Here is a 14572-nt window from a genome sequence, read left to right on the forward strand (position 1 = left end):
TTAGAGGCCAGCCTGGCTATACAATGAGACCCTGTCTCACACACACACACACACACACACACACACACACACACACACACACTGAGGACTGCTCCATATGATCACATGAAGCTATTTATACATATACAAATACATGTACGCATACAGGTATTTAATTGTGCTATCTAGAATGATATTTACTTCAAAGGCACTCCAAACCAAGCATGTTAACTGTTCAATGAAGTCTCCATTAATTAAAGGGGAGAGAGTATATTAAAGTCCTAGGTATCCATGGCTGTGCAAGGCACCTTGGGATATGAGAGTAGACAATGTACCTTGAAAATGTACCGTGCACAATTCTGCCCACAACAGTTCTGAGAAGACAAGGGTAGGGATGGCAGTAGCGAGACAGTGTACCTAGAGAGACAAAAAGGCTCGACAAGAATCCAAGGAAAATACAAACTGAGTATACATGGGTCTGAGAAGCATGCTTTCTTCTCAGCTTCTTTCTACATCTGTGCTTTAAATATATAATTTGGTCCTTTCTTATATGCAAATAAAATACTGTTGAATTGCAAATTGATGCGTTTTTGTTACCTTAGATTGCACTGTAAGCCACTGTTTAAAATCAAATCTTTTAAAAAGGGGACCTGCAAGCTGTGAGCATTTGGGGTGGGGGGGGGTTGACAAGAGTATTTTTCTTATTCTGTAGCTAGGATAGTAAAGACTACTGGGGTAAATGAAGCATTACATGCTTTCAACATCATTAAACATTGATGTAAATTCACAGTCTGTTTTATTAGTGTGCATTTCATTGCGATATTTCTACCCACATATACAAAGCATTCTGATTACTCTCACCCCTTCTATCGCTCTTTCTTATCCCCTTCCCTTTCTTAAAACAACTTCAACAGATTTCATTGTTATAGTTTCATACATGCAAACAAGCTAAATTTACATTCTTGAGCTAAGAATGACTCAAGCTTTTATTTTTATTGATTTGTTTGGGCTATAACATGGTTTCCAAAATGTCCCATACCTTTAGAAATAATTTTTAAAAAATCATTTCATCTTCGTGTCTAGAAAAATCCAATGCTCCTTTGGGAGAAACAAACAGATCTTACGCATGCATTTAAAGACAACAATAGCTAGCTGTGATTATAAGGGCTGTACAAGGTCTCCAAACAGCTCCCAGGATCTGTGTACTGGAAGATTGCTCCTGCCTGCCTGAACACCCCCACTCTACCCCCACATACCCTGGATCTTTGCATCTGCAGCCCAAAAGCTATGTGGAGTCTCCTGAACGAAGAAAATCACTTGAAAATTCCAGCTATTAGGAGACTGAATGAGGGAACTATAATAATTGAGAAATTTGTGAGACTTAAAATTGAGCACTGCTCCATCTCAAGGATCCTTTAGTGAGCTTTTGTTATTGTTCCTCTCTTTTTCTTTCATTTCTCTTGTGTGACACTCGGCTCTTCATTAAGCTCCTTAAGCCTCATTCCTAGCGGTGGCAATGGGGAAGATAGGGTCAAAGGTCCAGTAGGGAGAGTCTTCAATTAGGGAATTTGAAAATGTAAAAAAAAAAAAATACTGTCTACCTCTAAGTTTCAAATAGCAGAAGCATAAATTCCCACAGTGGCTCACAAGTACTCCCAGCATGGGAAGGGTCTCTCTTGGGAAGAGTAAAGAGTACCCCATCAAATTCAAAACAAAACAAATACAGCAAATCAGACTGTTCTATGCCCCAGTACTACAGTTTAATAATAGCATGAGGTACAGGAAAGACCTTGCCAATTTTTCCCTTTTCTTACACCAAGCAGCCGACATTTGTTCAGTCATTACTAAATTTCTAATATCACTTTTAATTTTTTTTTGTTTTAGCTCTTGTATTGTCCTCCCAGGAGAGAAAGGCTATTGCTTCCATCACTTGGTCTCATGAATCACCCATTTCCCTTAAAGTTCCTATTTAGCTGAGAAACACTGGGACTCTGTTAATTACTAAAAACCTCTCGTTTCAACAGTTTTAAAAATGCACGCTTCACAAACTGCTGTGGGTCTGGTTTATCTTTGCAGCTTGAACATGTTCATTGGGCTTTAGACCTTGCCTGGTAGGTCAGAAAAGAAACTGTAAAGCTCCGCCCCCTTTGGGGATGCTTCATCTTGAGATTCGCACCGCCCCCCATCTTTGTGTTTCTCACATCTCTTCTCCATGGGCTGAAGATACTGTGGCCTGCAGGTTTGAAGCAGCTCTGCACATCCTGCCCTTGCAACACAGATAAAGGTTTCTAGCTGATGGTTTGTCTACTCGTCTAAACCACAGGTACAAGGTTTCCTGTACATTTCTCAAAGGAAATGTTGAGCAAAAGACTTCAACCGGTTTAGTAATGATCAACAACTTCTCTTCATCCCGATTGCACCCTCCTCCAGAAAGGATATTTTTTCTAAGTTAGCTTTTAGGTAAAAAAAAAAAAAAATTCTTGAACATGTGCATGGGGCATTTTAGCTCTGCTGAGTTATTGGGTGTACTACCATTCTTAAATATTGTTGTATTTTGGCTTAAGAAAATCAAGGCTCTTATTTAAAAAATAACCTGTACCCTTCTTTATGGAATAGAGGAATCCATTAAGGAGCTTTAAGCACATTCTTTTCACCTTGTAAAAATTGCTATCTTATTTCCCTCTCTCCTTGCTAGTTCTGGCTTGGCTAAAACAAAAGTGGTTTTTTTTTTTGCTTCCCCCCACCAATTAAAACATGTTGGAGGACTAGGGCAATGGCCAATTCATTCCTACTGGGCTTGACCTAGCACACATCTCGCCTATGTCCTGTTTGTGCCTTTTAAATCCAATATTCATTGTTCAAATTGACAGTTCAGTAACTTAAAACGACTCATTAATGATAAATTCAATTTTAAATATTGAATTCCAACTAAAAACAGCCATTAGACTATGAGGAAGCACCTACTAAAACATCGTTTAAATTCAGTTTATCTGACAAGAGTGCTTAAATTCCATTTATTTAATGCTAGCAATTGGTTAAAAAAACAAGTTGATTTTGAGGTTGAAACAAGATGCACCTTTAAATTGTCCCAAGCATAAGCAATAATTTAAGCCTTGGCTTATCAAAACCGTTATGAAACTTATGAATTGCAAATATGTTCCCCAATATGGTGGCGAACTTCTGGCCTCAAGCCATCTTCCTCTTCCTTCTGTGGAATTGTGGGACTACTGCAGTGCTGCGCTACAAAGCTTTTGTGTAAGAAAATCCTTTCCCAACTTCATATGCCTAAGAGAAAAATCAGTTTTATACCTTGAGGGCCTTGACCAAGTTACCAAAATGGTTTGCATTTGTCTAGCTAGGTCCTAGGGAGACCTTTGCAAATATTTTATCCGTGATTAAACTTGCTCCTTCCAAACACCAAACAGTGACACCAGCCAGGTTTTAAAACTTTATTTGCATATTAAAAAAATTGTGCATTCCAATAATTAAAATCATTTGAACAAAAAAATGGCACTCTGATTAAACTGCATTTTACAGCCTGCAGGATATCTTGGACCAGCTTGGATATTACTCTAGATTTCTCTTTCCTCCCACCCAGCTTTCTTCCTTCATCAACATTCAAGTTCTTTTCCTTCCCCGCCAGCCAGACAGACAGATGGGAGAGGCAGGCTCGGCCTCCGTGGTTGTCAGTAGTTCTCAATTCTTTGATATGAAAGGGGCAGCACAGTCATTTAAACTTGATCCAACCTCTTTGCATCTTACAAAGTTAAACAGCTAAAAGAAGTAAAATAAGAAGGCAATGCTTGTGGAATGTACAGTGCATATTGGCGGTGCACACCTCATTAGGATTCGCCTGCTTGCTTCTCCTGTTCAATCGCTGTGGCAGGAAGAGACAAAAAAGACAGAGAGAGAGAAAAAAAAAAACAAACAACAAAAAACAAGATGAAGGTTCAGAGGATGCATACGATGACAAATACTTTCAATTGGAACCTGTTTATATATCATAAAATGGCCTCACTGTATACCGTCATTGCATATTGAAATAAAATCATACTAAATATTTTAAATCAAAGCACACTTTAATAGGTAAATAGGCTTGCATATAAATGGTGTGCATATAAATATTCGATGAAACCCGAAAGCCTGTGTTTATTGGCTGCAAGACTGTTGTAAATTAACCTTTCTAAACCACATATTCATCATCATCAAACTGTTGGCTCCTCCCCCCAAGTGCTCCCCCTCCCTGCTCCCCGCGGCCCCTCCCTTCCTTCCACCCGCCGCTCCCGCCCAGCCCGGGCTGAAAATGGGGGGTGGGTCGGGGCTTACTTTCTTTTGAAGGCAGAGGATTTTTCTCTTGCGTTTCTGTCTTCTTCAATTTCGACTTATCGAATTTCTCGATCTCAGCCATATCGGGTTTGTCAGACATGGTTGCAGAAGGAGCTGTAGGGGAGAAAGCCAAGAGCAGGGCTGAGAACGAGCCACCCACCCTCGCCTCAGCGCGCTCAGCCAGGCGCCGCTCCCCCCCCCCCGCCCCAAGTTCCAGCCCGAACCCCCCTCTCTTCCTCTTCCACTCGGAGATCAAGAGGTTCCTCTTTCTACAAGAGGGGGAGGAAGCGAAGCCCTCAAGATTGCCAAACGCGAGGACCCCAAGGAGAGGCGTCTCAAGGCTCCAATCTGGCCATAGACTAGAGCTGACCTTCGTGGGTCAAGACCGGCCGCTCGTGCCCATGAACGCGGAGGTAACGCGTGCATGGCGCAGCCACATCCCCGATGGAGTGGGGAAGCTGGATGAACAATGATTGCCAGAGCGCCAAGGTCACAAAGCGTGGGTTCTCCCCCCGAAACGCGCTCCCTTCGCCCTACCGAGGCGGACGGGGTCCAGGCTGCTCACAAAGGCGAGCGCGGCCCCCGCCCCGCCCTGCGCGGCCGACCACCGCCCAGCCGCCGCCCGCCCTCGCCCTCCCGCCGCAGGCGCACAAAGCTGCCTGCCCGCAGCCGGCCGCGCGCGGGATCCGCAGCTCGGGGCGGTTTCGCAGCCTCTGCCCGCATCGCCCCGCAGGATGGGCTGGAAAACGCTCGCGGTGCAGCCCAGCCACCCGCAGCTGGGACCCAGGGCGAGGGCGAGGGCTGGGGGCGCGCGGCGGAGCCCTTGAAGCTCCAGGGGGCGAGAAGACGCGCACGAACAAAGGATCTTTCTGTTTCGGATTCCTTACAGCCTCCAAGGCACTAAAGCATGCCTGGGGGGGGGGGGGGGATCCCCGCGAAGCTCCAAGGCAAAAATCCCCAAACAGTACCAACAACCGTCCGATTTTTCTTTCTTTCTTTCTTTCTTTTTTTTTTTTTTTTTTTTTTTGTAATCTCAAGGTCCCCGGTCCCTATAGGCAGCATCTGGAAGGATTTAGCATCCCGAACTCCCCCAAACCACCTTCCCGGGAGGAGCACTTAGGCTCGGCTTTGGGGGTGCAAATAATGAAGGGGAGAGCGCGGGAGCCCGCCCGAAGGGGGGCAGAGGACAGAAAGCCCGGGGGAAGGGGCTCACCGAAGCGAAGTGCGTGGATGAGGAGAGACCGCTCTGCGCAGTGGCCGCCGGCGAATGTCGGGCGGGGTGCGGCGAGCGCCACTTTATGGGCGCTCCTATGTAAATGAGGTGATGTCACCCGCAGGCTCGCTTAACTCCTTCGCGCCACGGCTCCCGAACGGCGTCCGGAGAGCTTGGGGCCTGAGAAGAGCCTCCCCCCTCCCCGCCCCCCAAAGTCCACCCGATCACCCTAACCGCAACGATGGGGAGCGGGGGGGGGGGGGGAAGAAAAGGAGGGAAAGCCCATCCTCCAGCCCTTCCCCAGAACGCATTTTCTTTTCCCTCTTACGTTTTTTTTAAAATTATTATTATTATTACAAGGAATTTTGACCACCGCGCCTCAAACCTGCTCTTGCGGACTCAATGCATAATAACTCAGGAAGGGCCTAGGTGGTACTTTGGGGGGTCGGGCATTCCTCTACTGCGAAACTGGCTTTGTCTGCTGCAGACATCGCCAAGGTGGGGCGCGGTGGCCCTTGCACCAGGGCCTCGCCCACTGCAGGGGTCTGACTCCCGTGACTCAGCTTTCACCCCAGTGGAGGGCATTCGCCCCACCCGCTCCTCTTTGTCTTCCTGGCTTGTGTGCCGTTCCCCTTGACTTGGGTGGTTCGGGGGAAAAACAACAACAAAAACCATCTTTAAGTGGTTTTCTTTTTTAAAGTTTCCTCGCTGTAACATCCATAGTTTTCATTGCTGTAATTTTTGTGAACCCTCAAGTCAAGTAACCGTAATAGTTGCTACGAGTAAGGTAATCTGGAGTTTAGAAAGCACAACGCTTCTTCTCCCTTAAAAACATCAAACAAACAAAGTCAACTTAGAGCTCTGCTATGGACTTGTAGCCTAACAATGAGGAGATTCTTTACCGTCCTGTTTCTTGTTTTCATAAATTAGAAGCGATTGCCAAAGAGGCCCAGGTTGTTTCTATAGCCTTACAATCCTATTTTCTCAAATATCTGAAGATGGAGTTCAGATGCTGAGCTCTGTGTAGTGAGGCCATTTCAGAGATACATCTGGAAATATGGAAGAATCAGGTATAGAGAAGCCTTTTTCAAAATGGCACCTGAGGGTGAATACCAGTGACCCAGTCGTTACTGAAAATTACTTACAAATATCATGTTCGTGCCTGCAAAAGGCCCTTGGAAAGAGAAAGACCTCCTGATTAGAAAATGTCCACGTTGTAATTATTTTTGAGATGCAAAGCACTCTATAAAAGATTCCTTCTTCTTTTCTGTGTCCTGAGGAAATGTTTCCAGAAATCCTTTGCTAAATAATCATTGTTCTGACAAGGGCTTTTCTCTTGCTGGAGATTAGAGTCCTCCATTGCTCTACGCACCCTAAAAAGGTTACTTCTCAAGCTGCTAGGACTTCTCCATTTCTTCATTGACTTAACTTCCTTTTTCCTGGGCAGGAAGGAGGTGGAGGGGGGTGGTGGTGAGCTGGAGCAGGTGACTCTACTTCCCCAGTTCATGCTCTGCTCAGTGGCTGCTGTCCTGCCCTGGGCTTGGGGCCCTGGCCCTGTTCATGCAAGCACCGGATGTCACCTCTTTGCTGTCACAGCCATCCCTGCCCCTCACGCCTGCTCTCTGCTGACTTGCAGGGGAGGGAAGTCTTTATTGTGGAAACACAGGAACGATCTTGCAGAGTGACTTTCTGGCCTGTTTTGCTGGCAGCTGCAGCTAGACTGACACCATTTTTCTGGGTTCTTTGATTCCATTCCCCTGCACTCAGCCGCTGTCAAAAATCCTTCCTTTCTTTATTAGCTGGTCTCCTGATAACAAATGAACACCACGAGCAAACATCTCTCTCCTGGCTGCTGTTTTGTCTTAGGAAAAAATTATGTCTTCAGAAAGCCCTGTCACCAAAGGAACTGGAGGAGTGGCAATCTGTGAACATCTGGACTTTTTTCCCTTTGGTAACAAGCATCCTTCCATTGTATGTAGCTGTGGATAGACAGCAGTGTGAGTAGATGGAAAAAGAGTATGGGATGGAGACAAATTGCTGGAGGAAAAGAATCCAGTATAGTTAGGCTTAATGTACTAATTGGTCAGGAGAATGGTAAAGGAATGGCAAGCAAACAAAAGGAATCATCTTTATTTTTATTTTTTTTTCAGAAACATTAAAAAAGCGAGTGTATTTAACCATATTCAGCTCATAACAGAGCCAATGAGTGAAGAGTATAATAATCATGCTGATTATTGAACTGATATGAACTGGCAATAGAGAAAGCTGGTCCAAGGAAGGTAGTGGAACTGTGTCTTGTAAAAATTAGAATCAAGGGGCGCCATAATCATCTGGCACCCACTCGATGTTGTATCTGTGATTAGAAATATACATGATAGGAACTCCAGGGATCTTTTGGATTTTTCGTTTAAGGTCATGGTCAACTGTAGCCACAATGTAACACGTGTGCTGAGTTACTCTTTGAACTAAACTGTCCTCTGCATAGGTTCCTTTATGTGTGCATGGTAATCATTCAAACTGTGAATCCTTGGTGATTCTTAGAGCCACTCTATACTTCTGTCCCAATTTCTCAATTTCAGCCATTACACAGTCAGTTATGCAAGGGATACACCTGGCATACAGACAGTCCATCCTTGACTGTACTAGGTCCAGTTTGGCTTTAATAGAAAACTTGATAAAGTTGGTATCAACCAGGATGTGGTAAAGTGGGCCCAGCTGTGTATTATATTGGAAAAATAAACAGGAAGGATGTTGGGGGACTTCTCTTTCAGTACACTGGGATCCTTCTTTTCTTTCTTTTTAGGCTTTAATCTGTCCTTTTCTTTAAGTCTCTCATCTCTGAGACTAAGCATTCTTTTCATGGTCGCATACTTCCTCGATTTCTTTGGCTTCTCCATGGTCTCGCCATACTCCGGCCTCTTCCGGAATCACAAAAGGAATCATCTTTAAAGCGACTAGTCGGACTCATGTGGTGTTAATTTTTCAGTGCCTGAGTCTTTCTCTTCTGTGGAATGGGTCAACTGAACCCAAAGTTTTGGGGAGGTGAATTGCTCGGTATAGCACGTGACCATGAGCAAGCTTTTTGTTCTCTATTTATTGTGAATACACAGTTTAAAAGAAACATTTTTAATATTGGGGTATAATTACAAGTTTTTCATGTCTTGATAGTTATAAAGTTACATAGTCTATGGTATATTATTTCTAGATAATATATATGGATATATTATGATTTTTGGTCAATTACCAACAATATGAGTTCTTTTGTTAGTTTCACAGCAGATAAATACGAACTCCCTTTGGTTGATGCCGCCTAAGGGTTAGATATCACCATAGAAGCTTTCTCTTCATTGCTTTCTCTCATACCCCGTAACCTCTCCAAGGAGATTTGCAGTTGGGTAACCTACAATGTATAGATTCACCACTGGAATAATTCAAATGATAGCCCTTTGTATTTATTAATGCTAAGGAGCACATCACTATCTTCACCTCCTTTCCTTTCCCCAAGCCTGTGCCTGAGAAACATCAGGCAGAATGTGAGGGGGCAGGCTGCTTTTTTGTTTTTTTACAATACCAGGTAGATAGTATTTTCTCAATACTGCTATGGCTGCATTCCGTTGACTTTCTTATGCTCCTGCACCTGTGACTCCAGTCACCTTATTTTCTTTTCCAGAGTCAAACACAATGATATGTGCTTTGGGGAACTATCATTGACAAGAGAGTTTGTGTGTGCTGGGCACTATAGCCACTGAGATGGAAGTTCAGTGCCAATGAAAAGAACAGAGGCATGGAGAGGCAAAAAGTTTACCTACAAAATGGCCTTGGTCATTGTCTGTTTCATGGCCCACTCTGACATCAGAGCTCTCCAGTGAAAAATAAGCTACGAACGGAGGGTGGCAACTGCCCGGCTTTTCCTTAGCTCATGGGCCACAGCACCTTATTAAAAGCATGTTAACAGAACCCATGTGGAATGGTAGCCCCATCCTAGTCTGGGCCCCATGGAACCAGGAAGAGATGTGAAGGGACATTGTGTTTTAGGTTTGCTTTCCAGGGTACGCCTGAGCCAGAGTTACGGCTATTTCTAACGATGGGGAAACAGCTGCTAAAAACAGTTCATGAAAATTAGTTCTATTATTTTTAACTTCATTTAATTTTGTGCTGAGTACTGACCAGAAGAAGGAAATGGAGGAGCAGAGGAATAGGAACAACAGAATGTCTGTCAGCTCTTTGCTTCCTCAAGCCCAGGTCCCTTTGTCTGGTTTCAGGGCCTTCTGCTGCCTTCCCCCACCAGCTTGAAACCCACATTCCCTTGGGAACTCTCCAGGCCAAACCTGTTCTTTTTGCCCTCCCTTACAGCCAAGTCCCCCTTTTCACTTGAGAATGGAATCTAAATCCACTTACCCCGTGGCCCCTTTGTGACAGACGGAAAGGATGTTTCAGGCCCTCACTAGATCTCATACAGGATCTGACTCAATTCTCAGTCTATGGCGTACATTACTGACCTCCTTCTGCTACCAAAGAACCGAAGCTTGGAGAATGGAAGTGACTTGCTCTAGATCAAACATCCAGTCTATATTTCAAGTCTGTGTCCTCCCTGAAAGCCACCCCTGCCTTTAGGTTGCCTGAAATAGATTCTCAATCCTCAATACCCCTGACCCCCGTGAGGCAGCTGGCTCCAGGTCAGGTACTATGCAAGGCCACACAGGACTCCCCCTGCCAGTGTGAGGAAAACGAGGAAGCCAAAAGGAGAGGAACACCATGGAGAATGTGGAATGTGCTGCTGCCTATTGTCCAGTGTGCCTTCGAGATCTGATGGTCTCTCAAAGCCGATTTGCTTTCCTTTCTGTGCCTTCCCTTTGCCTCTGCAACATCCCCTCCAAGTGGTTACTCAGCTCCCAAACAGCCAAGGGAACCATTTCAAAGGTGGAGAGTCTTTTGAGTCACACAGGGGGCAATGAGCAGGATGAGAGAAAGTGATAGGAAAAAAAAAGTGTGGAGCAGCAGACAGGGGACAAATTGTAGAATTACATAATTGTATCAAGCCCAGCTGTCATAATAGCAAAAATAACAGCAGTCATTTTTCAAGTACTTCAAGCAGTATCTCCTTAAGGTTCATAGAACTCAGGGTTATTTCCCTTACCTTGCAGACAAAGGTGCCCTAGAGGGATTAAACAACCTAGCCAAGGCCATATTGTGGAAGTCAGTGGCAGGGTGTGAACCCGTACCTGCTGGTTTGGAAGCTGCCACCGCTACATTTTGCAATACTGCACACCCCCACCCCATGAATCCCAAGGTCTTCAGATTTGCTATAGGCTAGATAGGAATGAAATTATGATTCTGTCTCCACAAATCTCCTAGTTTAGAACACCGTTAAAATTTTAAAACAAAGTGGCTCAAGCCTATAATCCTAGCTACACAGGAGGCCAAGATCTGAGCATTTGTAGTTCAAAGCCAGCCCAGGAATGAAAGTCAACGAGACTCTTATTTCCAATTACACACCAGAGAACAGGAAGTGACGCGAAGTGACACGCAGTGGATCAAAGTGGTAGAGCACTAGCCTTGAGCAAAAAGGCTCAGGGACAGTGCCAAGCCCAGAGTTCAAGCCCCATCCATGACTGAGAAAACAACAACAACAACAACAATAACAACAACAACAACAAGCAACACACATTAAAACAGGGCAGGGGTTGTAGCTCAGAGGTAGATCATGTACTTGGTATGTGTAAAGCCCTGAGCTCAATCCTCAGCACCAAAAAGTAAAAATCAAAATCAGAACCTTTAAAACATAGCCTCTATAATCTCATATCATATACTTTGAATATTTGCCTGCTCCAGTTTTCAAATTACTTCATTACAGCAATTCAAGCTGCTATTTGCTTCCTCCTACGTAGGCCTATGAATTGGCAATAAAGGGACTATTGTAATCTGAGTGTTGGTAGATTCTCACAGCTTTCCCCCACTTTAATATTTTTCCCAGTACTCATTATAATGGTTTAAAATTAGTAAATAAAATAATATATTGAAAGGGAAGGCATTATATATTCTAAACTCCCAACACGCTTTTATTCTGTTCTATTGTAAAGCAGAATTGTCATTAGCAAGTAATGTGTTCATATATTTTAATGTGGCTTTACAGATGGCAAAGCTAGTGTGTGTGTGGGGGGGTATTGGGGATAGAACCCAGGGCCTCACACATGCTAAGCAAGTGCTCTACCACTAACCTACATCTCTAGCCCTGTTGATGCCTTTCTATGAGCTGTAACTCCCAGATCATCAGCAGAAGGTTAATGGCTTCAAGGTGATGAAAATATAGTGCAGGTAATAGACAACTCGTCCAAATTTGAGGAGGTGTGGGTAGGTCAGGACCAACCTTCTCAACTGGCCATGATGAGCTGACCTCTCTAAGGTGGCCTGTATGGGTTTGTAGCCTGTGTATTTGCACTGGGCCCCATGCTCAGGAAGGCACTCAACTTAATGCTCTTCTACTGGTGCCATTGTGAAATGTTTAAGATTGTGGACAAATGCCCTGGATTTTCCTTTTGTACAAAGTTATACAGCCAGTCTACCCATTCAGATCCTCATTTCCTGTGTGTCTCTAGTGCTACTGGCTTTTGCTGGACCCAGCACAGGCCCAGCTGCTCAGGGGCCCTCTTCCACCTCCCTCATAATGGTCACCACTAGGGCACAGGTATGGAAACTTACTGTTTTCCCCAGTACACTAGGGAAAATGATGTCAATTTTCAGGAGAATATTTTATTCCTTAAAGCATAGGAAAATAGAAGAAAACACATTTTAAAGTGCAAATGTGAATGAAGCAAACAAAAAGATAGGCTTCTCAATCATATTAGAGATCAAACGAACATTGATTTGAAGGGTACAGACAATCAGCCATAGCGTCTTGGTTTCCTTACCCCTGCCCCAGCCCACCTGGCAAGAGGTATGTTCTAGATCAGTGTTCTCCACAAGAACTGGTGGCAACAGTACCAGCATTAGTAGAATTCTTCATTCCTTACTTGACTATTCTTTCCAAATGAGGCCCAGACTTGCAGAGCCAGCACTGAGCCACACTTATACTCAGCACACAGATACACACACACACACACACACACACACACACACACACACACACACACGCCATGGCCCAGGAAACTCTGGTCTTTTGACCTCCATGTGAAAGGAACTTTCCTAATGACCTCCAGTGCTTCTTTTTTGGGGGTACTTGAGCCATCTCATCCTGACATCGTAGTTAACAACCCTCTTGGAAGTTTTCTAGGCTCCTCATCTGTAACCCTTTTCTTGTATTGCTGGATCAGTCCGGTTGTGTGCATGGAATAGTTCAGTCTCTTCAATTGATGCAAGGTTTCAATCTGCGCCTACTTGCCCTTGGAGCTGTTGACGTTTTACTAGAGCTTGTGTGAGGTGCATATACTAGCTCTCTTTTCCCATCCAAAGGCTGCCCATATAGCTCTCAGCTTACTTGCACCTAAGAATTGACTGGCATTTATGAAGGCCAATAAAAGAAGGAAGCCTTTACCACCTTCTCTACCCATCTCCCCAATTCTCTCTTATGTTTGCACTCACAGAATCCTTCCCAGGAGGAAGAATTCCATCCTACAGTATTTCATCATGACATTTATTTTGCATTTAAAGTAGAAATAGTAGATATAATTTTCACCAAAGCAAGAAGTGAAGGATGTCACTGGCTCACATAAGATCCAAACCCAGGGAATCAAAAGTACCAGCAACAGGCTACTTGAATTCCAGTATCATATCATGTACCTTACAATTAGGACTCTATTTTCTTTGTTAGTAAATATGATATGAACAAAAAAGCCACCCCAAGGACTGGGAATGTACTTTTTTCTGGTAGAGTACTTGTTCAGCCTACTGTGAACAAGGCACTAGGTTTCATCCCCAACACGTGCATGTGTGCACACACACACATGCACACACACATATACACACAATTCAGCCATTCCACTCCTTATGGGTATACCCCGAAGATGTGAAATAAGATATTCAAATACTTGTACAGTTGTTCATAGCAGCATTGATCACAATAGCCAAAAAGTAGAAACAAACTGTAGGTGGATGAATGACTATGAAATGGGGTCTAGCTATGCAATGACCATTTTTCAGCCACAAGAGGTTATGATCTATGGACCTGTGTTACACCCAGTAAGAAGCTTGGAAAAAGTATAGTGAAGAAAATCCAGTTACAAAAGACCATATATTATTGTGAATCCATTTATATGAAGCATCCAGAATAGAGAGGGCAGATGCTTTTTGTTTTTCTGTTTTTTTCTTTGTTTTTGAGACAGGGTCTTGTTATATAGGCCAGGTTGCTCTTTAACTCATTCTGTAGCCATGGCTGTCTTCAAAATCTCTATGCACCTGCCTCAGCTTCTGGAATGTTAAAACTACAGGCATGTACCACTATGCTAGGCTCCATGGAGATTCGTTTGATTAGCTAGCTGAGGCAAGACCACAAATGAACACTCCTTGCTTTCAACTGTGGCAGGTTTTTGTACATGGTACATGTAGAGAGTGGCAATGGTGGTGATGATCATTCATGCATGCAAAAATAGCAGTGATAATCTCTTGTATACTTAAATGTTTTATTAGTGTATATTAATTGTATTTAATTTCACCTGGATTCACCCATTGCTAATATTTTACCAATTTTCTTTATTTTCTTATCTATTTATCTGTTCACCTGTTTTTCAAAAACACTTGAGAATAAGTTGTGAATTCTAGGTGGTATTTTCTAACAATAAAGACATTCTCCAACATACCAAGAATACAATTATCAGTGCCAGGAAATGACATTTTGCTACAATCCTGCTAATCTAATCTACAGACCTTATTCGAATGTTCTCTATTAGCCTGATAACATCTTTCCAACAATTTATTTTTCTAGTCCAGACTCCAGACTAGAAGCATGCATCACATTTAGTTGTGCCATCCTGTTAGTGTCTTTTAATTTAGGACTTCCTCAGTCCCTTTTCGTCTTCCAAAGCACTCATATTTTGAAGACAGGCCAGTTGTATTGTGGAA

The 14572-nt window shown here is 43.7% G+C and overlaps 1 protein-coding gene and 1 pseudogene across 1 annotated transcript; both read right to left on the bottom strand.

Moving 5' to 3' along the window:
* Positions 1–3414: 3414 nt before the first annotated feature.
* Positions 3415–5613, bottom strand: Tmsb4x (thymosin beta 4 X-linked). Its single transcript, XM_048336553.1, has 3 exons — positions 5519–5613; positions 4306–4419; positions 3415–3856 (listed from the first exon to the last, which is right to left on the bottom strand). Exons 2-3 carry the CDS (start codon positions 4403–4405, stop codon positions 3822–3824), a joined length of 135 nt encoding a protein of 44 aa, XP_048192510.1. The 5' UTR covers positions 4406–4419; positions 5519–5613; the 3' UTR covers positions 3415–3821.
* Positions 5614–7688: 2075 nt separating this feature from the next.
* On the bottom strand, positions 7689–8441 carry LOC125343807 (annotated as a pseudogene).
* Positions 8442–14572: the final 6131 nt, after the last annotated feature.

Source organism: Perognathus longimembris, chromosome 28 (assembly GCF_023159225.1).
Source record: "Perognathus longimembris pacificus isolate PPM17 chromosome 28, ASM2315922v1, whole genome shotgun sequence".
Taxonomy (NCBI): domain Eukaryota; kingdom Metazoa; phylum Chordata; class Mammalia; order Rodentia; family Heteromyidae; genus Perognathus; species Perognathus longimembris.

Coding starts and splice junctions, on each gene's coding strand:
- Tmsb4x (XM_048336553.1), bottom strand. CDS start 4,405: ATGTCTGACAAACCCGATATGGCTGAGATCGAGAAATTCGATAAGTCG. Junction 3,857..4,305: donor TCCTCTGCCTTCAAAAGAAA/GTAAGCCCCGAC, acceptor TTCCTGCCACAG/CGATTGAACAGGAGAAGCAA.